At 42.2% G+C, this 27937-nt stretch overlaps 1 protein-coding gene across 4 annotated transcripts in view; it reads left to right on the top strand.

Annotated features, from left to right (window-relative positions):
• PIGN (phosphatidylinositol glycan anchor biosynthesis class N) overlaps positions 1 to 27937 on the top strand; it is a 209344-nt gene that overhangs the window by 111540 nt on the left and 69867 nt on the right. For all 4 annotated transcript variants that reach the window (XM_069958130.1, XM_069958132.1, XM_069958131.1 and 1 more), the window contains exons 15-20: positions 1585 to 1724; positions 3965 to 4064; positions 4294 to 4386; positions 5290 to 5381; positions 17816 to 17927; positions 24216 to 24324. In XM_069958130.1, coding sequence (XP_069814231.1) covers positions 1585 to 1724; positions 3965 to 4064; positions 4294 to 4386; positions 5290 to 5381; positions 17816 to 17927; positions 24216 to 24324 — 646 coding nt within the window. The remainder of the gene's footprint in view (positions 1 to 1584; positions 1725 to 3964; positions 4065 to 4293; positions 4387 to 5289; positions 5382 to 17815; positions 17928 to 24215; positions 24325 to 27937) is intronic.

Raw genomic sequence — 27937 nt, forward strand, 5'->3', positions numbered from 1 at the left:
CGGCTGCAGCAGCCTAGAGCAATAGAACACTGATCTCATGGACCTATGCACTATATCTATACTGCATTGATCTCAATGAGAGATCAGTGTAGTGATACTAGAAGTCCCCCAGAGGGACTTCTAAAATGTGTGTGTAAAAAAAAATATATTAATAAAAGTTTGAATAACCCCCTTTTCCCATTTAATAAATAAATAAACATGTTTGGTATAGCCGCGTGCGTAATCGCCTGAACTATTAAATTATCATACTCCTGATCTTGTACAGTAAACAGCGTATGCGTAACAAAATTTCAAAGTGCAAAATTGTGCATTTTTGGTCGCATCAAATCTATAAAAAATTGTAATAAAAAGCAATCAAAAAGTTGCATATACGTAAACAAGGTACTGATAGAAAGAACACATCATGTTGCAAAAAATGACATCTCACATAGCCCCATAGACTAAAGGATAAAAGCGTTATAAGCAAGGTAATAGAGCAATTTTAAGGAACATATATATATATTTTTTTTAAAGTTTAGATTTTTTAAAAGCCATCAAATAAAATAAAAGTTATACAAGTTACATATCGTCGTAATCATACTGACTTGAGGAAGATATATAAGAAGTCAGTTTTACCCTAGGGGGAATGGCATAAAAACAACCCCCCCCCCCCCCCTACCACCACCACCACCACCCCAAACAAAGAAAATTGCGTTTTATTTTCAATTTCACCACACATGTAATTTTTTTTCTGGTTTCACAGCAAAAAATAGATCTGCCATTGCACAGAACAATTAGTGCCGCAAAAAATAAGGGCTCATTTGGGTCTTTAGGTGGAAAAATGCACGTGCTATGGCCTTATATACACGAGGAGGAAAAAAGGAAAGCACAAAAACTGGCTGTGTCCACTGAGGGTTAATCCGACCATCATAACCTTGGATGAAGGATCGTGAATTCCGCCTCACATAATAGTTACATAATTAATACATTTGAAAAGAGTCCATTAAGTTTAATCTACAGTATAACCCTACTGTGTTGATCCAGAGGAAGGCAAAAAACCCTCATGAGGCTGATGCCACTTTGCCCCATCACAGTGAGAAAAATTCCTTACCGACTTCAACATGGCAATCAGAATAATCCCTGGATCAAAGTCCTATCAGATAATAAATTGACAATTTCACAAACCATACAACAAAACAACAGGGTGGGTGGGAGGGATCTGAAAAAATCTCCTCCTTTTAACCAGGCTACCAGCGCATGCGCTTGAAACGCGTCCTGTGGGGTCACTGCACTTAGGTGTTGTTTGTAAATTTGGCATTGGAAAAATAAACGAATCTCTCTGCTTCAAGTGCTGGATTACCGATTTTTTTCTCCTATATGCTTCTGCCCCCTCCTATCTTGGGTAGGTCTAGGTATACTTCTGTTAGGTATACTTCCAAGATGTGGAAAAGCAGGAAATGAACTCCAGGGAGCAGAAGACTTGTGCTGCCATCTGCTTCCCACACGATCCAATCCGTTTTAAGAAGAAGAGATTTACTGTTATAATAATTGACATACAGTATTTTAACACAAGTGTTTTTTCTTTTTTTTTTTTTTTTTTTACAGACACAATCACAGCTTGTGAACTATGGATTTGGTGCTCTGGGGTTGTTCACTGTATTTTTTCTGATTATTCAGTCAAGTCCATGGACTTATTATGTCTACTGTCTGTTACCTATCCATATCTGGTATGCTGCTTCAAGAGAGTAAGTTTAATTCACATGAAGTTTCTAACTTAATTCTTATTGTACATGTGCAGTTGATGTGGCCTTTGTTTACCGTTACAGAGGTTGTCCAGAGGTGTGTTTCTTTTGCTTGCAATGATTGCTACTTAGCCCCTCCCCCACATCTCAGAAGGCTTATTTTCAAACCCTTAAGTTCAAAGTTCAGCAGTGCTTTGTACCTAACCTTCTGTTTTATTGTATGTGAACACAGTCTCACTTATCTCTAAGGTTATGTTCACACACAGTATTTTTGGTCAGTATTTTTCAACCAAAACCAGGAGTAGATGGAAAACACAGAAAGGCTCTGTTCACACACTGTTGAAAATAAGCGGATAGCCGCAGTTTAATGGCAAATAACAGCTGTTATTTCAAAACAGCCGTTTTCAAATAAAGGCAATTATTTGCCATTAAATGGCGGCCATCCACTAAATTTCAACAGTGTGTGAACAGAGCCTTTCTGTGTTTTCCATCTACTTCTGGTTTTGGTTGAAAAATACTGAGCAAAAATACTGTGTGGGAAAATAGCCTCATAACTGTTTTTACTTTCAACAGATTTGGTTACGAAAAAGGTTTTCAAATTCCTTAAAGTGTCACTGTCATTTGGAAAAGTCATAGAGACATGTCAAAAGCTTTAATCGGTCCTGGTCTGAGTGTTTACTAAAACGAGCCAAGAGAAGACCAGGCTAAGCGCGATCCTCTCTGGGCTGTGCCACGTGATCATCAGGCTCTGACTGATTGCCTATGTAAATCTATGGAGCCCGACTGATATGACGTGACACATAGTGAGGAGTGAACGCCCTGCAGCACGGTCCTCTCCCTGCTAGTTCTCACGATCAGTACAGGTCTGAAAACTCGGACCGATCAAAACTTTTGACTTGTCTCTATGATATGTTGTAAGTTTTTCCAAACGAGAGTGACATTTTAAACCTACTGTCAACAGCACCATCAGAATACATTTTTATCATTTAGGCTGCATTCACACGTTCTGTGTTCCGCATTGAACATGGACGTGAAATGCCTGTAACGGACTTCTCCCCCTGCCCGGGCAGCATCTGTAATAAGATGCTGGGAGTGGGGGAACTGTACAGTGTGGTTGCTTAAAGGGGTTGTTCACCAATTTTTTTTTTCTTTCAAATCAACTGGTGCCATAAAGTGCCAGAGATTTGTAATTCACTTCTATTCAAAAATCTTAAGTCTTCCAGTACTTATCAGCTGCGGTGTGTCCTGCAGGAAGTGGTGTATTCTTTCCTGTCTGACACAGTGCTCTCTGTTGCCTCCTCTGTCCATGTCAGGAACTGTCCAGAACAGCAGCAAATCCCCATAGAAAACCTCTTCTGCTCTCCAGACTGGAAATAATACAACTTCTTGCTGCGCATACAGCAGCTGATAAGTACTGGAAGTCTTGAGATTTTTTTAATAGAAGTAAATTACAAATCTCTGGCACTTTATGGCAGCAGTTGATTTGAAAAAAAAAATGTTTTGGGTGTACAACCCCTTTAAAGGTGAACTTATTCGGGTGCTTAAATTCAATGCGTTCCATTTCTAAAATGACATCCATGAACAGGTAGGTCATTTTTGTTAATTTACTGCATATTTCTGATCCTTTTTAACTGTATAAAACCCTTTATTATGCATTTTGTTTCTTTTTTTTTTCTTTTATAATGTTTATTTTTTCCATAACAAAGTGCAACACATCTTAAGGCTGGGTTCACACTACGTATATTTCAGTCAGTATTGTGGTCCTCATATTGTAACCAAAACCAGGAGTGGATTAAAAACACAGAAAGGCTCTGTTCACACAATGTTGAAAATGAGTGGATGGCCGCCATATAACAGTAAAGAACTGCCATTATTTCAATATAACAGCCGTTGTTTAAAAATAACAGCAAATATTTGCCATTAAATGGCGGCCATCCACTCAATTTCAACATTGTGTGAACATAGCCTTTCTGTGTTTTCAATCCACTCCTGGTTTTGGTTGCAATATGAGGACCACAATACTGACTGAAATATACGTAGTGTGAACCCAGCCTAAAAGAGAAAACAGAACACGGTTTAGCCCAAGCTCAAAAATTATCCCATACCCCCCCAACCCAGAACCCAGAGGGGAGAGAGGAGAAGAGAGAAAAATATAGCATATTTCTGATCCTTAGTCTTATTTTATAACAGTCAGAGTATTATTTTAGAATTACTTTTTTATTCTGCCATATATTGGAATTTAGGTTTTGGATTCACCGTCAGCTCAGAATTTATCTAATGAATGTTTCAGTACCTGGAATCCTGGGATTTCTTATCATGGTTATCATCGGGGTTGAAATACTGGTGAGTAAAGTACACATGACACATTTTTTCCTTACCTCGTCTTTTGGGAGTTGCAGTAATTTCCATTTTGGTAGCTGCAATAGTAGCCCCATTATCAAATGTTACATATTGCCACTTAATATTATACAGTACATGATTGCATGTATGATTATATTAGATGTCATAGGTTCCTGTTTTGTAACAAAGCCTTTCACATTGCAAATCGTTGATCTATTTTTTTCTTCCTTAGGTTCTAAGCTTCTTCTATCGTTGGGTGCTTACAGTTGGATTGGTGGGGTTTGCCTTCTGGCCAGTGCTGATGAAGTTGTGGATCCAAGTGAAGGTAATTTGACATTTGTAGAATTTAATCAGTATGTCTATAATTCATGATATTACTGTTATTTGAATGTCATATTTGTCTGTTGGGAGGGAAAAACATTCAGTTTGATACATAGGTTGCTTTCTACACCCTATGACTTACCTCCCCGGATTCAGCGGCGGCTCCCAGAACGCGCTGCCCAGTACACCCGTCCCGTGGCCGCTTCATGGTTAGAGCTGTTGCATGAGACGTGACGTCTTAAGACAGCTCAGCCATTCAGCGGCCAAGGCGGGACTCCGCTACAACCGCTGAATGGCAGAGCTGCCTTGACACGTCTCAAGTCGCAGCTCTAACCAGGAAGCAGCCGCGGGACAGGGGTATGTGACGACGCGATCCGGGAGCCGCCACTGGAACCGCGGTGGTAAGTCACCACCGGCTTCTATTTCAACCCCCTCCCCGGCCGTACACAGATTATACTGCAGGGCCGGAGTACCCATTTAATATTTAAAGCCTTTTTAGATGTACATTAAAAGCACAATGCTACACAAAGGGTTATTGTTAGAGAAGCCATTCATGCATCACTGTGTATCCACAGTATATAGAACAGTTCATTCAATTTTAGTTTTTTTTTTTTGTAAAGAGAGCCAGTTTCAGTTCCCTTTAGGCATTCACCCCAATTGTTACAGTAGGCTTTAGACACTATTTTGGGTTTCCTAAATTTGACCTGTCCTATTTTATATTACCAAAATTGTATAGTTTGTAAAGCTGTGTTTTAGCTTGCTTTTTCTGCAAGCTTAACATGCAGAGCTACAGTATGCTTAGGAAACAGTAGGATTGATTTTACTGTTCTGTCAGTTCTGGTTGTGTACATGATCTCCCACTGTGCTGTTACTGATATTTACTTTTTTTATATTTTATCCTTTGCAGATAACAACTGTGAGTTGGGTTCTCTTGTGCTTGCTGCTGGCAGTGTTTCCCTTGATGCCTGTTGTTGGAAGGGAGCCCAACATCACTCTGGTGTAAGATCAACATTGTCTTCTTAAAAGCTTTATATCACGTTTAGTATGCCCTGATTCTGTGAGTCTTGTCAGACACATGAGGGATTTTGGCATCGGGGGATAAAAGGATGTTATTTCAATAATGAAACAACCTTCTTGCTTTAATTGGGCTCCTGACACTTATTACATTGTGCATAAAATGGACGCAGATCTTTTATAATATGCTAGTTTGTTTGGTTTTGATGCTTGTTTATTCGTTCACGAATTAAATTTATTTTGATTGTGTTTTTGTAAGAAGCAGGTTTTGACGCGTGACCTCTTATTGGGGATCATTTTCTTTATATAGTTACATATATAAACACACAGACTCCCTGGTGAGCTTGTTTCGGGAGGCTGGATTTTGTGTAAAAAGCCAGGGAGGTCATAATAGGACCTACTCATTGAGTAGAACGGGAACTGAGTAATTCTCAGTCCTATGTGTTAAAGGGGTATTCCAGGGAAAATCTATAAATTAGCAATGGAAAGGGTTAACCAAGGTTAACCCTTTCCTAATATACTTACCTGTCCGTTTTTGGCCCCCCAAGGAGATCTCCGGTCCGGTCACGTGATGGTCCGGGCTGCAACTCGCGGATCCTCTTCTTCCGGTTCGGTGACGTCACCATAGCGGGCCGGCGTCGGCTCTCCTATTAGCAGCAGAGCACTAAACCCTGACTGGCTTGGTAGCGTGTAGCCAATCAGGGTTCAGTGCTCTGTGTCCCTGCTGTACCAAGTTAGCCGGGTGCTGATGTCCCCGGCCCCCCTCCTTCATGTATTATCACCCCGATCTCTCCCCCGGCCCTCTGTATAATTACCCCGATCTCTCCCCCGGCCCTCTGTATAATTACCCCGATCTCTCCCCCGGCCCTCTGTATAATTACCCCGATCTCTCCCCCGGCCCTCTGTATAATTACCCCGATCTCTCCCCCGGCCCTCTGTATAATTACCCCGATCTCTCTCCCGGCCCCCCTCCTTCCTGTGTATACAGTCCTATTCAAAGATCGCTCAGCCCCCGGTGTAACTGCTGCCTGCGCTGGCCCCGATCTCCGCACCTGTACTCAGCTGACAGGCGCTGTGTAAGTGAGTGCAGGAGAGATTTCTTCCTTGCTTCGTACACAGCGCCTGTCAGCTGAGTACAGGTGCGGAGATCGGGGCCAGCGCAGGCAGCAGTTACACCGGGGGCTGAGCGATCTTTGAATAGGACTGTATACACAGGAAGGAGGGGGGCCGGGGGAGAGATCGGGGAGATTATACAGAGGGCCGGGGGAGAGATCGGGGTAATTATACAGAGGGCCGGGGGAGAGATCGGGGTGATAATACATGAAGGAGGGGGGCCGGGGTCATCAGCACCCGGCTAACTTGGTACAGCAGGGACACAGAGCACTGAACCCTGATTGGCTACACGCTACCAAGCCAGTCAGGGTTTAGTGCTCTGCTGCTAATAGGAGAGCCGACGCCGGCCCGCTATGGTGACGTCACCGAACCGGAAGAAGAGGATCCGCGAGTTGCAGCCCGGACCATCACGTGACCGGACCGGAGATCTCCTTGGGGGGCCAAAAACGGACAGGTAAGTATATTAGGAAAGGGTTAACCTTGGTTAACCCTTTCCATTGCTAATTTATAGATTTTCCCTGGAATACCCCTTTAAGGCCCTATTACACAGAACAATTATCAGCCGTATTCGGGTCGATATCGGCCTCTACGACCAATAATCGTCGTAAGTAATAAAAGGCAACGATCAGCCAATATTAACGATGACGGCTGATCGTTTTAGTCGTTTGTCTTTCAACATGTTGAAAGACAAACAACTTATATAGCAGCGATCTGCTATCGCTTCGAGGTATAGCAGCGGCAGTAGCAGACTGCTGCCATATGCTATTAGCTGCCCGGATGATCAAGCGATTGCTCGGGCAGCCCCCCTGCACCTCTCCGCGCCCCCCCTCTCCGGCTTGCTCCCACCGCATGTAATAGTGGCGGCAGAAAGCACGGAACAAGGAGCAAATGGGCTAATTTGGGCTTTAGTGTTATAGGGAAATTGAATTCTTACTGTCAGAATTCTCTACAGATAGGGACAGAAGGGATTCCAAGCAGGGTGTACTTTGGGGTCAGCTAATTGTCAAGGTACTGTATACATACCTCTTAAAGTTTTCCACATCATTAGATAAATGCATCTAACTTGGATTTTAAGTTGATGGACCAACACAAAGTAGCAAGTAATTGAGATGTGTAAACAAAATGATACTTGGTTTCAAAATGTTGTAAAAATAAAACTTTAATGGCATGTTCTGGTGGCATAATGATTCAGTCCTGATGAAGCATAGATTTTTCCAGCAATGACATGCAGTTTCAACAATAAACACTGCTGCTAATGATTGGGCTCAGCGGTCACTTGGTCAGCGGACATATCTACTAGTATCACCACTAAGTATTGACACACTATTGCTAACATCCTGTAAACAAATGCAAGTCTCATAAAACAGCACAGGAATTTCCAAACAAAATGAAAAATGCATGCATCGGCAGGGCCTTTCAAAGGTCCTGAAGTAAATCGAAAAGTATGTATCCAAGGCAGCACTGTATCTTTAAATCAGCAGGAAAAAAAAAGCTTTTATTTGCGATAATGTGCACTAAGCATGATGTTAAAGGCTCGTTTTGTGCATTTAAAAGGAATGTATCACTGATATATATTTTTTTTACTGATCAGCGTATGATACTAAATGTTGTTCTTTTAGTTAAATCTGTTTCTATTTTCTGACTATAATTTTTTTTTATTTCACTTTTTGTACATTATTATGGGGCTGCTATCTTGGCTGAGCTTTTATTAACAGTATTTTTTAACATGCTTTACAGCCAGGCTCATGGACATAGACAACAGTAGACTGTGTCTGTCCCCTTGAGATAATGTGAATCATTACGGCCTTATTACACTAAAGGATTATTGCCCTGACTTGGCTAATTACTGACCACTTAACCCGATAATCATTCTGTGTAATAACACATGTTAAAAGGCAATGATTAGCTGACCTGCACAATATTGGCTGGTCATTGTCTTTCAACATGTCAAAAGATCACTATATTGAAAGCAATGGTCTGCAGGTCTTAATAAAATAGGAGCAGTGGCAACAGCAGCGGACCTTTACTGACTTTAGTGGGTGACTTTAACGATCACAGGATCATTTGGTGGCCCCTCCCATTGCTTCCTGCTCGCTGGCTGTGTGTAATGAGTGATTGCTGAGCTGACAGGTCAGTGCTTGCTTCTCCAGTGCATCGGGCTATGCAATGCAGCCCTTACTGTCCATAAATAAAGGCCGTCCGTCATTTGAGCATTTAAAGAATAAGTTGCCCCCTAAAGCTGTTAATAGTTTACATACATAATTAGGCCATGTTCACACAAAGTATCTTTTGCATAAATTACGGCCTTTGTTGCAATTTGCAACAATGGGCGTGATTTATACAAAACATTTGTTCTATTTGAATGCATGGAATCCCGACCGGAGCACATACACATAGTATACACTCTGGCCGAGATTCCGTGTCGGTTTTCTGCGGCCTCTGTTCATTGAATAGCAGCTTCAGAGAACATGTCAGCTCTGGCCGCAGACTCCATTGTGTGGAACGATGAATTGGGATGCGGGCGCACACGGGTGTGCCTGCATCCCAATACAACATAAACGAAGATCATGGGATGATTTTCTCTGAAACCGGCCGTTCTGTGACCCAGCTGGGTCACTGAACGGCCGGTTTTATACGCCATGTGAACATGGCCTTATAGTAAATACATAATTAGTAAAATGTTTAGCAGCTTTATAATTATATTGCATTACATCTGTTACTGACCCTAAACTACAGCCTATGATTTTTTTCACATGACATGTAAATGTGGGATGGTGAAATTGTGAATGCTGGAAAGCATAAAGTTCCTGGGGAAAAAAACAATTGCTGTCCTATTTCTTAGGAAAGTAAAAATGTCAAAGAAATTAAGAGGTTAAAGGGGTAGTGCGGCGCAAAGCTTTTTTGTGGATCTAGCACAACATGCCAAAGTTATATAACTTTGTCATGTGATGCTATTACCTGTCTTGTCATCTTGTCGTTCTTCCTTGTCCCTCCCCCCACAGGTGCAATAGTTGTAAATTTTTGTCCAGTGTGCCGACACATAGGCCTGGCGGCTATTTTGGGTCAACCCATCATAATATGGCGTTCTGTGACGTAGCTACACTGCATGTGACCGCCCCATAGCCTATTTTAAGCCTTCAGGAGTGCATGCGCTGATGCAGACTGTGTCTATTCAGGACCATTATTTCTTTTTACCTCCAGGAAGCGGCTTCTGCACATTCACCCTGTCACTGTGGATTACTCAGGTTAGATTACACACTGGCAGGGTCAGTGCGCAGAATTTGTGTGACTAGGGAGCGTGACAGGCTTGCTGGCTTAAGGGGCGGGTATTGCAAAGGGTGGGGGGAAGAGTCCAGTGTGAGAGGGGCAGAATAGGAGATGAGGTAGGCGGAATACAGATGAGGTGGGCGGGTAGAGGGGCTAAGAAGATGATGTGGGACTCGCACTGCACCATGGGAAATGGTATTGGCGGTGGTATTGGCGGGACCTGGCTCCCAGTAGTGCAGCAGAGGTATGGTAGGCCATATAAGCACATTTATGAGTGTTTTTATTATATAAGTGAGCACCGCACTACTCCTTTAAAGAAAATTCTTCAAAAAATGTTTAATGTTTATTTGTATACACTGCTGCCAGTAACGTTATTCTTTCAGCGCTGTTACTTGATGGAATTTGTAAGATTGCTCTACATTTTTCCATTCTTGGTGAATCTGCTAGTTTCATATTAAAGAAAAAACGGGAAAAAATTGTTGCTGCTGACTAAATGACAAATTGAATTCAGAAACACGGAGCAAAGCTTGCTGTTAAAAGATATAATAAAAAAAACATGAGTGCAAAATGCTGACAAGTCGATTAGTAGTATAACTATATAAAATAGGTTTATTGTGATAACAGAAGTGGCCCTTTTCTTTTATTCTATAGAGATACCAGATTGTTTTATAACAGGGGAATATAGTACAAATGTTTGTCCTGTAGCAAACAATCAAGTATAAGCAGCATAAAGCTAGTTTTACAGCTCGCTTCATCTGTGTATAAAGGAAGTTTGCTGTAGAGGAAAACATCACTGAAAGCTGAAAAATAGAGCAATTGCTGTTTTTGTGTAAAGCTGGGTCTCAAAAAAAAAAAAAAAATCTAAGGGATTCCCTGCACTTTCCCCTATTACAATGACTCTCTTCCTTTAGTTTCTTTTCCTCCCGGCCTTTTAAAGCAAACCTGCCATTTTGTTTCCTCACCTGATAAGCATGCAGGCACTCCTCCCACTGGAAGTTCAGGTATCTATGGACATGACCATGCTGGGTCGGTTCCGTTCATGAGCCTTGTTTTGATTTAATGGGGCTTGTGCGCGGAAGCTGTAGTTACCTGTACCTCTGGCAACAATCAGGTAGGAAAACATGATGACAGGTAAGCTTTAAAGGGATGCACACACCTCTGGTGTCACCAAGCCCAACATTACCAGGATTGGGGTTTACAATGCTAGACTGAGTTACTATAGGACTATAGGTTACACTTCCATGATCTTATTTTGTGAGAATAATTCATATAATTTATTTTTTTTAAGTGCTTTATAATTTAAATTTGTATTATGAAGCATTTTTTTTTTTTTAGCTCTGTGGTCTTTTTTAAACCTAGCTGTATACATTCTGTATTCTCCTACAGTGATATCTGATCTATACAAATCTAGAAAGCTACATGCTGCAGCATGGAATGGACTGCTTATAGGAGCGGGTCTATTGCAGGTTTGTGTTGAAGATGAGCATATAGGAAATGTGGGAGGGGGTAAGACTCTGTGGTGATGACTATAGAAAATGCTGACTACCTGGATGACTACAGTAGTAAAGGGAGAATTCTGTTCTGACTGTTGGGGTAGAAAAGGCAATGCAGGGAATACTAGAATAAGAGGTAAAAAGGTTACACCACTATGACTAGTTCCTTTGAGGTAAAGTTAAGGGTACTGCTGTTACTGCTGGTGGCAAGAAGGCAGTAGAAGGCCTGCTGTGATTATTGGGCGAGCCCTGCTATCACTACTGGAGCACACAGAGGGCACTATTAATGGGGAGATAGGCAACACTGCTGTGACAACTTCTTACAGTGCTGAACACTCTTTGTACGGGAAAGTAATTTGCTTAATGTCCCACTTCCTTCCTGTTGTCCTGGTCTTAATATTAGCACTCAGAAACCAAACTCACATACAGTGTATATAAGTATGCACCACTAGTTAGTTTAAAATTATATATAAACAAATAACGAACCACTTTAAGGCTTGGAAAGGTTCATTAATATTTCTTTTCTTGAACTATAATATTACTAGAAGGGATTACTGTTACTTCTTTTTCATGGTCATATAGAATTTTATGTCCATAAGAAACTTTAAAAGTATACACTGCACTTAGAAAGTAGGTAAAGGAGAAGTATTGTGGATTATAAAAGCCGGCGGGGGGGGGGGGGGGGGGGGGGGAACAGGTACTAACTCTCCCTGTGCCCTTGGTGAGCGGCGGGCCCGGCCGCGGGACCCCCACTGGGCTCCGGAATCTCCGGGGCTGACTCGTCACGACCCGGCCGATGGACTGACCACTCAGCCAGTCAGTGACTGGGACGCCGCTCCGGTCACTGATTGGCTGGGTGGCCAGTCCATCAGTTGATCGATGTCTTCACAACTCTGGGGAAAATGCCTTCCGGCGGGTGTCATTCTACCAGACCCACCGCTCGACGCGGGAACAAGGAGAGTTAGTACTTGTAATCAATTTCCCCCCTGTCCCTGCTGGCTGCCAAATTTTATAATCCGCTGGCCTTCTCCTTTAAAGCGTAAGTAGTGGCACAGCAGTGCACGCATCTCTGCTTCTAACAGGCAACTGGCTCATGTGTTTTATCTCTTCTCCATTATGAAATAGATGGAGATATATACTTCTACTTTCTTCTCAATAGCTGTCTCCATTTTTCATTATAGGCTGCAATAAACTATATATATCTAAGGTCAGCAAATACTGCAGAGAATCCATTTCCATTTGAAATATTTCACATCTTCCCCCTTAACCCATGTGCTTACCACTAAGGATGAGAAAATAGGCTATAACAAATACAAGATTACTTTGTCATTCTTTGTAGAACCCAGTTCAGCTTGTTAATAATATGAACAGCTTTGGTTCCAGTTGTCAGAACAAATGTCATGTGCTCTATTATTAGCTTGATAATCCTTATGGACAATATGAGGCTAGAACAAATAGTGTCCGAAAAGTTCACTTAGATGGTTAAATAGGACTGGTTTGTAGCTTAGTACAAAATGAAATATGTTCTCGATTCCATCTACTTATTTTTAGCAGGGAGATGTATTTATGGCTTTAATAAATATATATGCATAGCCACAGCACACTGGTAGCAGCTGCGGGCTTATTTCCAGTGTCTTGTGCTGCCTTCTGGCATTGTTCTGTAAGTGCAGCTGGAACACATATTGCGGCAGGCACAAATTGTGGTCAGTGAGTGCCATGCAGCAATATGCCTTCCAACTGCATTTGTGACATATGGAGGAGAGAGATGACAGCACAATATATTGATATCAGCCTGCAGCTGGGACCGGATTAGAGGCCAGGTTCACAAAGGTCAATTTGTCATGGTTTTGAGATTCTATTTTTAAAGAGCTTGAAGTATGTTTTTTAAGCGTTCCTTAAAAATGCTGCATTTATTAATGTCTTTTTCAGGCATTTTTACTAGTTTTTCTTTTTTTATGTTCTTTCAGAAAATAGGAAACAAAGAAATTGCTATACCAACAATGCTTTTTTGTGTTTTGGGGGTAAAAGGCAGTTTTTCCACGTTCTTTATAAGAAATCTAGAATCAGGACTTTTAATAGTAAAAAAGAATAAACATACAACCAAAAACAAAACGCCTGTAATAAAGCATACTGGACCAGAATTATCAACCTGCTGAAACCCAGACTTTCAGTTTTTTTTTTTCCCACAGCATCCAGTGATAGTGTGTGTTTAATTTTACCAGGGCTCGTTGAGATAAAAAAAAAAAAAAACCTTAGCTGTGATTGGTTGAAGTGGGTTTGGGGGTAGCTTTATAAATCTGAGGCACTGTTTGAAAAAAAATTGCACAAAAAAATGCATGGAGCACAAAAAGGCCACAGAAGTAAAGAAGGGTATCACAATATAGATTTGTAATTGACTTCGATTTCAAAATCTCAAGTCTTCCCATACTTATTAGCTGCTATATGTCCTGCAGGAAATGTTGTTTTCTTTTCAGTCTGACACAGTACTCTCTGCTGCCACCCCTGTCAGACACAGGAACTGTCCAGAGCAGGAGAGGTTTTCTATGGGAATTTGCTGCTGCTCTGGACAGTTCCTGTCTTGGACAGAGATGTCAGCAGAGAGCACTATGAAAAAAACAACAACATTTCCTGCAGGATATACAGCAGATGACAAGTATAGGAAGACTCAAGATTTTTAAATAGAAGTAAATTACAAATATATATAACTGTCTGAAAGCAGTTGATTTGAAAGAAAAATATTTTCGCTGGATAACCGCTGGAAGTACATTCCTCATAATTCAGGAAGTTAAAGTGGTGCCAACTATGTAAACACTATGTATCGGACACCAATAAATACAGGTTCGGGTTCATAAAGATAGGTTCAGACCAGTGGCGTCGCTAGGCTGTTTTATTCGGGGCTCATGCCCCGAATAAAATGCCTGCTGCCCCGGATCTCTTCTGCCCCGCTCTTGCGAGCCAGATGCGGCTCTTTTGATGGCCGCATCTGGCTCGCAGATTGCCGCTGCTGCTGTCCTCCTTACCTACTGGCCGCCCGCAGCGCCTGGACACGCTCCTCCATCCAATCAGCGGAAACCGGGAGCGTGCCCCACGGCCCGCCGCAACGGCCCCACGCTCCCGCTGTGAGCTGATTGAGTTGTAGGAGCACCTCCGGCCGCTACGGTAGGTGAGGCTGACAGCAGCAGCCGCGATCTAGAAGGAGGTGAGCAGGCACGGGGGGAGAGAAACGGGCGAGAAGCACAGGGGGAAAGAAGCAAGGGGGGAGAGAGACATGGGGGAGAGAAACGGGAGAAAAGCATGTGGGAGAGAAACGGGAGAAAAGCATGGGGGAGAGAAACGGGAGAAAAGCATGGGGGAGAGAAACAGGGGAGAAAAGCATGGGGGAGAGAAATGGGAGAAAAGCAGGGGGGAGAGAAACGGGAGAAAAGCATGGGGGAGAGAAACGGGAGAAAAGCATGGGGGAGAGAAACGGGAGAAAAGCATGGGGGAGAGAAACAGGGGAGAAAAGCATGGGGGAGAGAAATGGGAGAAAAGCATGGGGGAGAGAAACAGGGGAGAAAAGCATGGGGGAGAGAAACGGGAGAAAAGCATGGAGGAGAGAAACAGGGGAGAAAAGCATGGAGGAGAGAAACAGGGGAGAAAGCATGGGGGAGAGAAACAGGGGAGAAAAGCATGGAGGAGAGAAACAGGGGAGAAAAGCATGGGGGGGAGAAAAGCATGGGGGACAGAAAGAGGGGAGAAAGCATGAGGGAGAGAAAGAGGGGAGAAAAGCATGGGGGAGAGAAAGAGGGGAGAAAAGCATGGAGGAGAGAAAGAGGGGAGAAAAGCATGGGGGAGAGAAACAGGAGAGATAACCATGGGGAGAGAAACGGGAGAAAAGCATGGGGGAGAGAAACGGGAGAAAAGCATGGGGGAGAGAAACGGGAGAAAAGCAAGGGGGAGAGAAAGAGGGGAGAAAAGCATGGGGGAGAGAAAGAGGGGAGAAAAGCATGGGGGAGAGAAAGAGGGGAGAAAAGCATGGGGGAGAGAAAGAGGGGAGAAAAGCATGGGGGAGAGAAAGAGGGGAGAAAAGCATGGGGGAGAGAAAGAGGGGAGAAAAGCATGGGGGGGAGAAAAGCATGGGGGAGAGAAAGAGGGGAGAAAGCATGAGGGAGAGAAAGAGGGGAGAAAAGCATGGGGGAGAGAAAGAGGGGAGAAAGCATGAGGGAGAGAAAGAGGGGAGAAAAGCATGGAGGAGAGAAAGAGGGGAGAAAAGCATGGGGGAGAGAAACAGGAGAGATAACCATGGGGAGAGAAACAGGGGAGAAAAGCATGGGGAGAGAAACAGGGGAGAAAGCATGGGGGAGAGAAACAGGGGAGAAAGCATGGGGGAGAGAAACAGGGGAGAAAGCATGGAGGAGAGAAACGGGAGAAAGTAACAGAGGAGAGAAACAGGGGAGATAACCATGGGGAGAGAAACAGGGGAGAAAGCATGGGGGAGAGAAACAGGGGAGAAAGCATGGGGGAGAGAAACAGGGGAGAAAAGCATGGAGGAGAGAAACGGGGGAGAAAGCATGGAGGAGAGAAACGGGAGAAAGTAACAGAGGAGAGAAACAGGGGAGATAACCATGGGGAGAGAAACATGGGGGAGAGAAACGGGAGAAAGCATGGGGGAGAGAAACAGGGGAGAAAGCATGGGGGAGAGAAACGGGAGAAAGTAACAGAGGAGAGAAACAGGGGAGAAAAGCATGGGGGAGAGAAACAGGGGAGAAAAGCATGGGGGAGAGAAACAGGGGAGAAAAGCATGGGGGAGAGAAAAATGGGGGAGAGAAACGGGAGAAAAGCATGGGGGAGAGAAACAGGGGAGAAAGCATGTGGGAGAGAAACAGGGGAGAAAGCATGGGGGAGAGAAACAGGGGAGAAAGCATGGGGGAGAGAAACAGGGGAGAAAAGCATGGGGGAGAGAAAGAGGGAAGAAAAGCATGGGGGAGAGAAATGGGAGAGAGAAACAGGGGAGAGAAATGGGGGAGAGAAACTCAGAGGGCCCGGGCCCCGGATGTTTTAGGACCCTAGCAACGCCCCTGGTTCAGACCATTCAGAATAGTTGGTCAGAGCTCGCCCTCTCCCACTTCCTGCTCACTGACCCTTCACAATGCACAGTGCACACCTAGAAAACGCTCTCATAGAAGTGAATAGTGTCTGCTCTGTTAAATATTTTGTACGCTCATGGACATACTGTGTAGCAGTTTTACCCAACTGCACTCCTTAAGGCCCACTAACAGGTCATGTTTTGAGGATTTCCCATGCAAAGAACATCTGTGGCAATACATGATGCATTATATTATTATATATGAATTATATTACCTGTGAAATGCTGAGGAAATCCTTAAAACACGACTTGTTGGGGGTCCTTGAGGACTGGAGTTGGGGAACACTACTGTAGAGCATATCTCTATATGCGAAGAGAAAAGTCGGGCTGTCCCTATAAATAAGTGCCATTTAAAAAAAACAAACATTTGAGCCGACACCCAAACAAAAAGTTAAAAATTAAACAGGCTTAGTCCCAGCTTTGTAAATAGGGTCATGTACACCCATCACATAATGTTTGACTTCTAAATGCCCTAATTAAAGCAAACTAGTAGGTACAAGTGCACCAGCTGAATTGCCTCTGATTGCTCCTGTTGTGGAGCCCAAAGAGAGTACTGTAATTATTATAGGTTATGTGTCTTCACACACATATTTCAGTAGAAGGACAAATAGAAAGTGTTTCCTATTATACTGTATCTAAAACCAACTTAAGTCTTTGTTTACAGTTTTTTTCTGCCATTTTTTGTAGTGTACATCAGGCATTTTTGTAAAAACAGTAAAACAGTATTAGAGAAATTGGTAAAAAAAAAAAAAAGCTATTTTTTTTTTTTTTTGGGGGGGGGGGGGGGGAGGACAATTTTTGGATATTTTACCCATTCATTACAGAAAGTAGTAAACCTGCTTATTTAAGTAGTGGGGTATTGGCTTTAATATAACACTTTATTGGACATAGGACATTTTTGTATTGATTTTTGCAGCAATTTTCTGAACAGTATGTGAATATAGCCTGATTAAGTATTATGTATTGTGTGCTCTTGAGGTAATAACTAATAGCTTAGTTTATGATATGTAACTTGCATTTGTACTAGATTATGTATAATAGATGACATGATTTTATTGAATGTGATCATTAAAGCACTATATCAGCAGCTGCATAAACGGGAAGAGATGAATGTTTCTGTTCAGACTCTGTGCTCTCTGCTGCCACCCCTGTCCGTATCAGAAACTCTTTAGAGCAGGAGAGGTTTGCAGTGGGGATTTGCTCTAGACAGTTTCTGACATGAACAGAAGTGGCAGCAGAGAGCACAGTATCAGACTGGAAAGAATACACCACTTCCCGCAGGACATACAGCAGCTGATAAGTACTAAAAGGCTTGAGTTTTTTAAATAAATGTAATTAACAAATCTGTATAACTTTCTGTTATATAACAAAATTATCTTCAGAGTATCCTTTTAATGTGCTGTTTTGTCTTGTCTGTACAGCACCTGCGCTGGAACTCTAGCACTTTTAATTTCCCTGGCTTGTCTTGTTTGGCTTTGGAAGAAGAGAAGCAGAGCTGTTGGAATAAGAGATTTCAAAGTGCACATCTTTCAGGTCTGTATAAGTGTAAAATACAGAAATCCCAATATTCAATAATGAGGAAAAGTAAGACACTGTGGAGTTCTATTGGGGGGAAATAGAAATAACATGCGTTCTTTATAAAGTGCATGTGAGATATGAACAAGAGGGTAAATCAAGTGCCTTGGGAGGGGGTGGGGGGTGGAGGGTTCAGCTCAATTCTGGGTATAGAAGGTTCTGTCTCTAGAAGGCTAGGTGGAGCATGGACATTAGAGATGGGTTGGTTGCATAATCTAATCATGGTGGCCAAACTGCAGTATAACCTTTACGGGTTTCTGTATGGGTGGCTTCAATTTTTTCATATAGCATGTTTAGGTTTATTCTGTCAATAACTGCTTGAACCAACAGCATGGGGAATCTCCATTTGGCCACTATATGGATTCTAGCAGCCATGAGGACATATTAAAGTAAAGTTGGTGGAGAGAAACTTGTCTCCCAGTAGGAGTGCTGATGGCAATTCGGAAGGTTTTTTGAAGCAGGGAGGAGACTATTACCAGTATAGAGTCTCAGAAGCTTGAGACCACGGGGCAGATCCAACACTTATGGAGTGTATTGCCAATATCTGAGCAACCACAGAAACGGTTGGTGGTACATGGGGGTGAAATTTATGGATGAGGCTATCTGTAGCCCTGGACCACGGCTATTAGCGAGCGTGGTCTGCACGCTCCATTGTGTGAACTGACAGGGTTTTCTGTGGCCGACATGTCAGTTTGCAACCATGGCCGTGATTACTGCGGAACTTACAATGTAGGGACATGGCCTAAACCACATAAGGGAGGGGGCAGCGAAAGTATACTCAGTCTTCTATCTATATTCACCATCGCAGCTCAGCCAATCAGGCTAAACGGCAATGGTTAAGACCGATAGAAGACCGAAGTGGTAAGTATAATTTCCCTGCTCACCCTATCCCCTCACCAACAGAGCACTGTCTTAGCAGGGGGCACCTGGTCAAATACTTCAGTCCCTGAATGTTTTCAACAGCACTCAAGTATTGAAAAATACTCATTTCAAGTAGCAAACACTTGGTGTTCGCTCATCTTTTTTAGGGTATGTTCACACGTACAAGATCCATGGCATATTTGATGGCCCAGATTTAATTTGCTTTGAATCTGCAACTTTAAATCTGCACCATCAAATCTGCTGCAGATCTGCTGCGGATCCTGTACGTGTGAACGCACCCGAAGGCTGGGTTCACACACAGTATATTTCAGGCAGTACTTGGTCCTCATGTCAGGTCCTCATAGCAACCAAAACCAGGAGTGGATTGAAAACACAGAAAGGCTATGTCCACATAATGTTGTAATTAAGTGGATGGTCGTCATTTATTGGCAAATAAATTTATTTAGAAACAACGGCCGTTGTATTGAAATAATGGCAGTTATTTACCGTTATATGGCGGCCATCCACTCAATTTCAACATTGTATGAACAGAGCCTTTCTGTGTTTTCAATCCACTCCTGGTTCTGGTTGCAATATGAGGACCACAATACTGACTGAAATATATGTAGTGTGAACCCAGCCGTAGGGTCTGTTCACACGTACAGACTTGCAGCCAAAATCTCAATGCGAGTTTTGCAGCGAGATCCGCTACGAGTCAAGGTCCTACCAGGTCCCAGTACTACATACTCGCAGCGGTCTGAAAGACTGCTGCGAATATGTAATACAGCCGCCCCCTTAACCCCTTCTGCTCCCGCCAGGCTCCCGCTCCACTGTCTGTATATACATTACCTCTCCTAGCTGGATGGGATCCCGGCGTCCTTCTCTCCCGCCAAGCCAATCAGTGTGTTGCCCAGCCACAGCCACTGATTGGCTGGGCGGGAGAGCAGGACGCCGGGATCCGTGCAGGAGAGAGGAAATGTATATACAGACAGTGGAGCAGGAGCCGGGCGGGAGCAGAAGGGCTTAAGGGGGCGGCTGCATTACATACTTGCAGCAGTCTTTCAGACCGCTGTGAGTATGTAGTACTGGGACCTGCCAGGACCTTGACTCTTAGCTGCGAGATTTCGGCTGCGAGTCTGTACGTGTGAACAGACCCTTAATCAACTTTCTATTGCCATTTGGTGACAGATAAACTTTTTAAGACTGTGGAGATGCATTATGCTCATCAGCCATTTAACAAACTTCTTGTTAACAAGCACCCACGCAGCATGCAGTACTCGCTCAAGTATCGAGTACTTTCAAGTAGCCCGACTATACTCGATAGAGCATGCTCGCTCATCTCTATTGATCAACAAGAGATCAGAAGACTGCTCAACCATTTAGGAAAATTTCCTTTGGGAAAAGCTAAACATGGAAGTAAATTGAAAGGATATTGGAAATTGGGTCATTGACAGAAGTAATAAAGTCCCACAATATGAGTGCGACATGCTCCCTTTTACTTTAAAAGTGCTCCCCACACAGTGTCCCCTCCTGATGAGTGCTGGCAGCTTCTGATTTCATGTTGTTCTCCTTCTTCTTTGAGATTTGCTGTACGAAAGAATTGGGAGATGGATATATGAAAATGAACTATAATTGATCAAGGAATAGAGGGGTTTGTGTTAATCGCTCATAACAAAGGCTTATCAGATCAGAACTGACCTTTTTCTAACTGTTGAGGATGACATTTTGATCGTTGCCTCAGGAATTAGGAAACGTTCTCAACATCAGCAAATTAAGATTATAATTAAAATAATGTTTTCACTTTCCAACCAGTTTAGGGTTAATCACCTTGAAAAAAGAGATGAGTGAAATGATGCCGCCTCATGGAATGGTGTCATACATTTGCCTCTGAGAAATTACTTTATTAATTGCTTTTTTAACTTTTGCAGCTGTTTCAGATATGAAATAGATTTGCTTCTCTAACATCCCCTATGGATCTGACCTCAAAAATTCTACTTTAACATATAATGAACAGTTTACTTCAAGAGGAAATATCGTTTGCTTAACCCTTTGAGGACCAGGCCCAAAATGACCCAGTGGATCGCGCAAATTTTGATCTTTGCTCTTCCGTTTTTCCCTCCTCCCCTTCTAAGAGCTCTAGCACTTTCAGTTTTTTATCTACAAGGCCATGTAAGTGCTTGTTTGTTACAGGAATAGTTGTACTTTGTAATGGCGTCTTTCATTTCACCATAACATTTATGACGGAATCCCAAATATATTATTTATGAAGATATAAATAGGTGAAATCGTAAAAAAGAATGCAATATGGTAACCTTTGGGGGGTTCCTGTGTCTACGTAATGCACTATATGGTAAAAGTGACATGATACTTTTACTCTATAGGTCAGTCCGAACACAACCATATGCAGGTTACACAGATTCTCTAATGTTATATATATTTTTTTTAATTAAATGCTTTTTTTGGCAATTAATTATTAATAAAATGGGCCTACTGTGACGCTTATAACAGTTTTTTTTTTTCACCTATGGGGCTGTATGGGGTGTCATTTTTTCCGATCTTTTGTGTCATTTGATCTCTAGTTTTTATTAATACCATATTTGTGAAGATCGGACGTTTTGATCACTTTTTATACATTTTTTTATATATAATGTAACATAAAATCGGTAATCCGCACACTTCTTTCCCTCTTTTCGTCTACGCTGTTCACCATTCGCAATGGCGCTTGATATATTTTAATAGATCGGACACACGCACGCTACGGTATATTATATGTTTATTTTTATATGTTTTATTTATATAATGGGAAAGGGGGGTGATTTAAACTTTTATTGGGGGAGGGGCTTTGGGGTAGGGTGTTAGTGATTTTAACTTTTTTTTTAATACATTTTAAGTCCCTTTGGGGGACTTGTACATTTATTGCTTTCATTTTTTATCACTGATCGCTGCTATGCCATAGGCATAGCATTGATCAGTGTTATCGGCGCTCTGCTCTGCTCATTGAGCCTGCCTCTGCAGGCTCAGTGAACAGATCGCAGATCGGACCGCGCGGAGGCAGGTAAGAGACCTCCGGCAGTCTGTTTTAATGATCAGGACCCCCGCAGTCACACTGTGGGGGTCCCGATCGGTAAGTGACAGGGGACTACCCCTGTCACTTACACTTAAACGCCGCTGCTATGCGGCGGAGTTTAAGGAGTTAATTGCACGCTGCAGCCTGATCGCTGCAGCGTGTCATTAAGGTTGAGGTGCCAGCTGCTGATTGCAGCCGGCCCCCACCTGCTCCCGAGCGCGCTTCATAGCTCAGGACGTACCGGTATGTCCAGGGTCGTCTGGGCACAGACTACATCCTAGGTCATCTAGGGGTTACAGTGTAACTGGCCTTTTTTTCTTTTCTTTTTGAGAAATCAATAGTACAAGGGATTTTAAGAAATTCTCAATATGTTTTATAAGGGAAAAAAGCCTCCTTCTGTACTCACAAAGCTGTTTTCTTACCCCCTTCCCCTCACTTCTTATCTGCTCATTATCAGGCAATGTCTTCATTACAGAAAAGCAAAGTGAAGACGGCTTCTGCTGAGTTCTTTATAACCTATGGAGGGGGGAGGGGTTGAAGAGGATGAGTGAGCTGGAGGAGCAGACAGGCAGCCCTGCTTTTTGTAGACTGTTTGGGGACATAAAGCGCTGGATTCAAAGGTCAGAAAGTTTCAGTGCTTATCTGTGAGATAAGATTGCAGGATGTTGTTTTTTTACAGTTCTGCTTTTCTCCTCTCCATGCTCACTCACCCCATAGACCCCTCCCCTCCTCATAGACCATAATGGACACAGAAAACCTGCTTCTTCTGAAGTGTGGGGGAGAGCTTTTTGAGTACTGAAGGAACTCTTTAGCTTAATATTACCTATAACAGAGTTTCTTATAAAACACTTTAATTTTTGCTCTGTATGTATAAAGCAAGTCTCTAAAAATTAGTCATGTTATTTCTTGTTTAGAACAATATGGCGCAAGTGGAAAGTGCCAAGTGCGTTATAGAAAGCAGCAAATGGGACATGTCAGAAGTTCGTATTAGTGAGGCTCCAGATGCTGTGACCCCTGCCGATCTACAAGGGGGCAGAAACATTAAAGTGTACCGGTCTTTATAAAAACGTTGACATGTCATAGAGATATGTCAAAAGTTTTCATTGGTCGTCTGGGGAGAGGACTGCATGCTGCTGCTCTTTGTAAGAGAAACGAGTCAGGTTGATAATGTAAGTCTATAGGGCCCAACTCTTTTTTTTCTTTACAGAGCGGGAACGTGCGGTCCCCTCCCCAGACCAATCAAAACTTTTGACATGTCTCTATAACATGTCCAATTTTTTTTTTAAATGACAGATACACTTAAAGGTGCACACGCTGGGCTAAAAAACAGTTTTAGCCAGTGGCGCACGGTTACAATGGAGCTTCTTGTATGCAGAATACATTTAAGTCCCATAGGCTTCCATTATAATGAGCGGAGATGAATGGGTACAGTGCATACACCAAGGCGCTTCTGCTCCTTAATGCTAGCTATCGACAGGGGTCTCAGAACCAGGACCCCCACACATACAAACTTCTAATATGTTACTATGAAATGTCAGAAATTTGTTGAAGTGATAGGTACACTATAAATTGTGGCTTGCACCAAAATGTGCTACTTTTGTAACATAAATGTCCCTCTTTAAATAGCCATGACTATATATTACATATTTCACACTACCAAGTTGAAACCATTAAAAATGGTCTAAATGTTGTTTTTTGTCCGTTTGCATTTTATTATCGGCTAAGAATACTGCAAGGGAATACTGCCTTGCAAAAACTTCTTTATAATGCAGACTGTAAAATGTGGAGTCTGACACACATATCAATAAGCCAATTCATAGTCACATCCAGGATGTAGATTGTTGATCTCTCTTATACTGTTTGTCCAGTTCTTGAGAGGTTTTTCTTTTTGCTTAAATAAATCTCAAGTAAAAAAACTTTTTACTGAGACAATCCTGTCTGTCGGCATGTAACAATAGTTTGTTTCTGAACAATCAGTTTTTGCTCAGTTTAATTGCACTAAGGGATAAATGATAAAAAATAAGCTATTGTAGATCCTTAATTCAAATTGATTGTGAAAATGGTTTAGTGTTAAATCATAAAAAAACACAACAATTTTAAAACTAGAGTCACTAGAAAAAAATGTCACATCTAGAGAGTGCTACCAAGAATTATCTCTATTTGTATTCTTTTACATCTCTTTGTAAAACAATGTTAAAACAATTGTCAAAGGTGCAAGAAAAAGGTAATTTTAGAAAAAAGTGAGGAATATATTCTCCTCCTTATGAAATAAGTGTGCACGAGTTCTTTATCTCAAAAGTTTGCTGTATACTTTTCAGATTATATGCCTTGCAGTTTCCATATATATAGTCAGCACAACCCACTCCAGCCTAGATGCTAAGCAAGGACTACCGTTGCTGAACCAAATTATTAGTTGGGCGGTTTTAGGTAAGTGAACCATTAATGTGCCTTTTGATTTGCATTTATATAAAATGAATTAGGATGTCTGTACACAATAGTAAACATTAAAGGGACCCTGTCACCAAGACAATGCTATCTGATCTATAGACATCATGTTATAGAGCAGGAAGAACTGAGCAGATTGATATATATCTTTGTGGGAAAATATTCTTTTTACCTTGTAATTTGTAAAAATCTCTGATCATTCTGTGTTAAGGAGTCCAGAGGGCGGTGCCACTCAGTGGTCTGGACTCTTTAGCATGGAAACACCAGAGATTTCAATCAATAAATTACGAGTTATTTAGAATTTTTTCCCATAAAGATATATATCAATCTGCTCAGCTTCTTCTGCTCTATAACATGATGCTGATAGCTTAGCTAGCATTTCATTGTTACAGGTTCCCTTTAACAATATATTCTAAAAAAGACAATTGTTAACTATGTTCCCTGTCTCTAAGGCTGGGTTCATGCTGCATTTTTGCAGTCCGTTTTTTTTCATCTGTTTAATGAAGGAAAAAAAAAGGATGTATTTGTGTCCAGTTGTTTTGATTTGTTTTTCCATTGACTTCCATTCTAATTAACTGATCAAAATGCCTCTGTACACAAGAACTTGGTTGACCACGTTTTTATGTACACTAAAATAAGGATGCATTTAGAAAAATATCAAAACGGATGCACAAAATACATCCGTTTTTGCCAAACTTGATTAGATATGTACATTTTAAAGGCTTTAACTATTTTTTTCTTGATTGTTACTAAATAAATGTTTTTTTTTTTTATTGTAGCAGTTAAAGATCACCAATAGAAATAGTGCAGGTTCCCATTTCATCAACAATTATGTGTATAATTAGCGCATTTATTGTCATGTCACTTCTGTCTAACCCTGTATAAGCTGTAATGTAACATGCGTAGGATCTTTTCACTCACAGATTGTCATTATGTGCCTTCTCTACAAAGGAAGATTGTCTCTTTTCTGTGTGAATAAAGCTGTGCCTAGGGGGAGCAGGGTACAGAACTCTGTTCCTATAACAGACACTTTACTCCTGCCGCATCAGTATTGGCTAATGTATGGATATAAGAAGGGGAGCATGACCAAATATACTGATGTGAGCTGTAGGAGCAATCATTAATATGAGCTCTATAGGCCGCAATTACTAGCAATTATCATATTGCTGAAATGGACCAGGCTTATTGATACTGGTGTGTGTTAAAAAAAAAAAAAAACTGTTTCCAGCAGAGTCCACTCACATTGCTGCTAGCATGGTAAAAGCTATGTAGCTAAATACAAAGTGTTTTAATCAAGATATGTTCTGTTATAAAGATATATTTTCAGGTGAACCCTTAGGATGGCGATAACTATTGGATAGCAGGGGAGTCCCAGCAGTTAGACCTTGTCAATCTTGAGAACAGGAACCCAAATCTCCCATCTCCAGCTGAACAGAACAGTGTTTTTTCTCCCGCTGGTTGCCGATTAACTTCTGCCTGCCAATAAATGGGCGGAAGGAGCGTATTTGCGTGACAATTAAAGGGGTGGTTCACAAAAAAAAAAAATCTTTCAAATCAACTGGTGCCAGAGATTTGTAATTTACTTCTTTTAAAAAATCTTGAGTCTTCCAGTACTTGTCAGCTGCTGAATGTCCTGGAGGAAGTGGTGTATTCTCTCCAGTCGGACATAGTACTCTCAGCTGCCACCTTTGTCCATGTCAGGAACTGTCCAGTCCAGTAGAAAATCCCCATAGGAAACCTCTCCTGCTCTCCAAACAGAAAAAATACCACTTCCTGCAGAACATACAGTAGCTGACAAATCCTGAAGACTTTAGATTATTTAACCCCTTAACCACTACGGGCGTATATGTACGCCCTGTGGCCACCTCGGGGAGTTCAGAGCGGGGCCACGGTCCCGGTGCGGCATGTAGCCCAGGGCCGCGGCTATTAGCGGGCACTGTCCGATCGCTGTGCCCGCTAATAAAGTAATCAGATGCAGCTGTCAAAGTTGACAGCTGCATCTGATTACTTATGCAGCCTGATCGGTGGTGGTATAGTGGCGGAGATCACCCCCCTGGAACGTTGTCACGGAGGAGCGATCTCCGTGTGTGCTGCCGACCGGGTTCTGCACCCTAATGGCGCTGATCTCAGCTCGGCACTCGAATGCTTTCAGCAAGCAATTGAGTGTCTATCTCATTGATCTATGCTGTATTACTATACAGCATAGATCTCAGTGAGAGATCAGTGTGCTTATAGTAGAAGTCCTCCAGGGGGCTTCTAGTGTAAGTGTAAAAAAAAGTGTCATAATTAATAAAAAGCCCCCTCCCCTAGTAAAAGTTTGAATCACCCCCCTTTTCCCATGTTCTAAATAAAAATAAATAAATAAATAAACATGTTTGTTATCGCCGCGTGCGTAATCGCCCAAAAAATAAATTTATCTCATTTTTTATCTCGCACGGTAAACGGCATAAGCGTAAAAAAAAATCCAAAGTGCTAAATTGCGTATTTTTGGTCGCATCAAATCCAGAAAAATTGTAATAAAAAGCGATCAAAAAGTTGCATATGCGCAATCAAGGTACCGATAAAAAGAACACATCATGGCGCAAAAAATTACACCTCACGCAGCCCCATAGACCAAAGGATAAAAGCGCTATAAGCCTGGGAATGGAGCGATTTTTATATTTGTTAACAATGGTTTGAATTTTTTACAAGCCTTCACATAATATAAAAGTTATACATGTTACATATCGTTGTAATCGTAACAACTTGAGGAACATATATAACAAGTCAGTTTTACCACAGGGCCAGCGGCGTAAAAACAAATACCCCCCAAATAAAAACAATGGGCCACATGTATCATCCGGCGAACGGATGATTTTCGGCGGAAAGTGCCGATTTGCGTATTTTTTTATATGCAAATGGCCGATTTGCGAATTAAATATTCGCAAATCGGCACTTTCCGCCAAGTACGCCAGGGGGCGGAAAGGGGGCGGAAAGTGGGCGGAACGGAGGGCGCGGACTCAGAGTCCGCGTGATTTACCATCCGTTCCGCCAAAATGTACGCCGAAAACCTACTCCAGTCCTCAGCTGGCGTAGGTTTTCGGCGGTGCGCAACGGCGCGCACGGGATTTATGTAGAGGCAGTCCGCCTCTACATAAATCTCCGTAGCACCGGAGCTGCGGGGGCATTTTTACGTCCGGCGTAAAAAACGCCGGACTTAATAAATGCCTCCCAATGTGTTTTTTTTTTTCAATTTCCTCACACATTGATTTTTTTTTCTGGTTTCGCAGTGTACTTTATGCAAAAACTCAGCCGGTTATTGTAAAGTACAATTAGTGGCGCAAAAAATAAGGGCTCATGTGGGTCTCTAGGTGAAAAAATGCAAGTGCTATAGCGTTTTAAGCACAAGGAGGAAAAAAAACGGAAGTGCAAAAATCGAAATTGCCCCGGTCCTTAAGGGGTTAATAGAAGTATATTTTGGTGAACAGCCCCTTTAAGGACTACTGAGCATGCAGACTTAATTGAGAGGACTGGTGTGCAGTACTCTTTGTCCATGCTATTCATGAGGATATCTACTGAACTGCTCCACATTACAATGTAAGTAAAGGGCTGTTTT

This window comes from Dendropsophus ebraccatus, chromosome 2 (genome assembly GCF_027789765.1).
Source record: "Dendropsophus ebraccatus isolate aDenEbr1 chromosome 2, aDenEbr1.pat, whole genome shotgun sequence".
In the NCBI taxonomy this organism is placed as follows: Eukaryota; Metazoa; Chordata; class Amphibia; order Anura; family Hylidae; genus Dendropsophus; species Dendropsophus ebraccatus.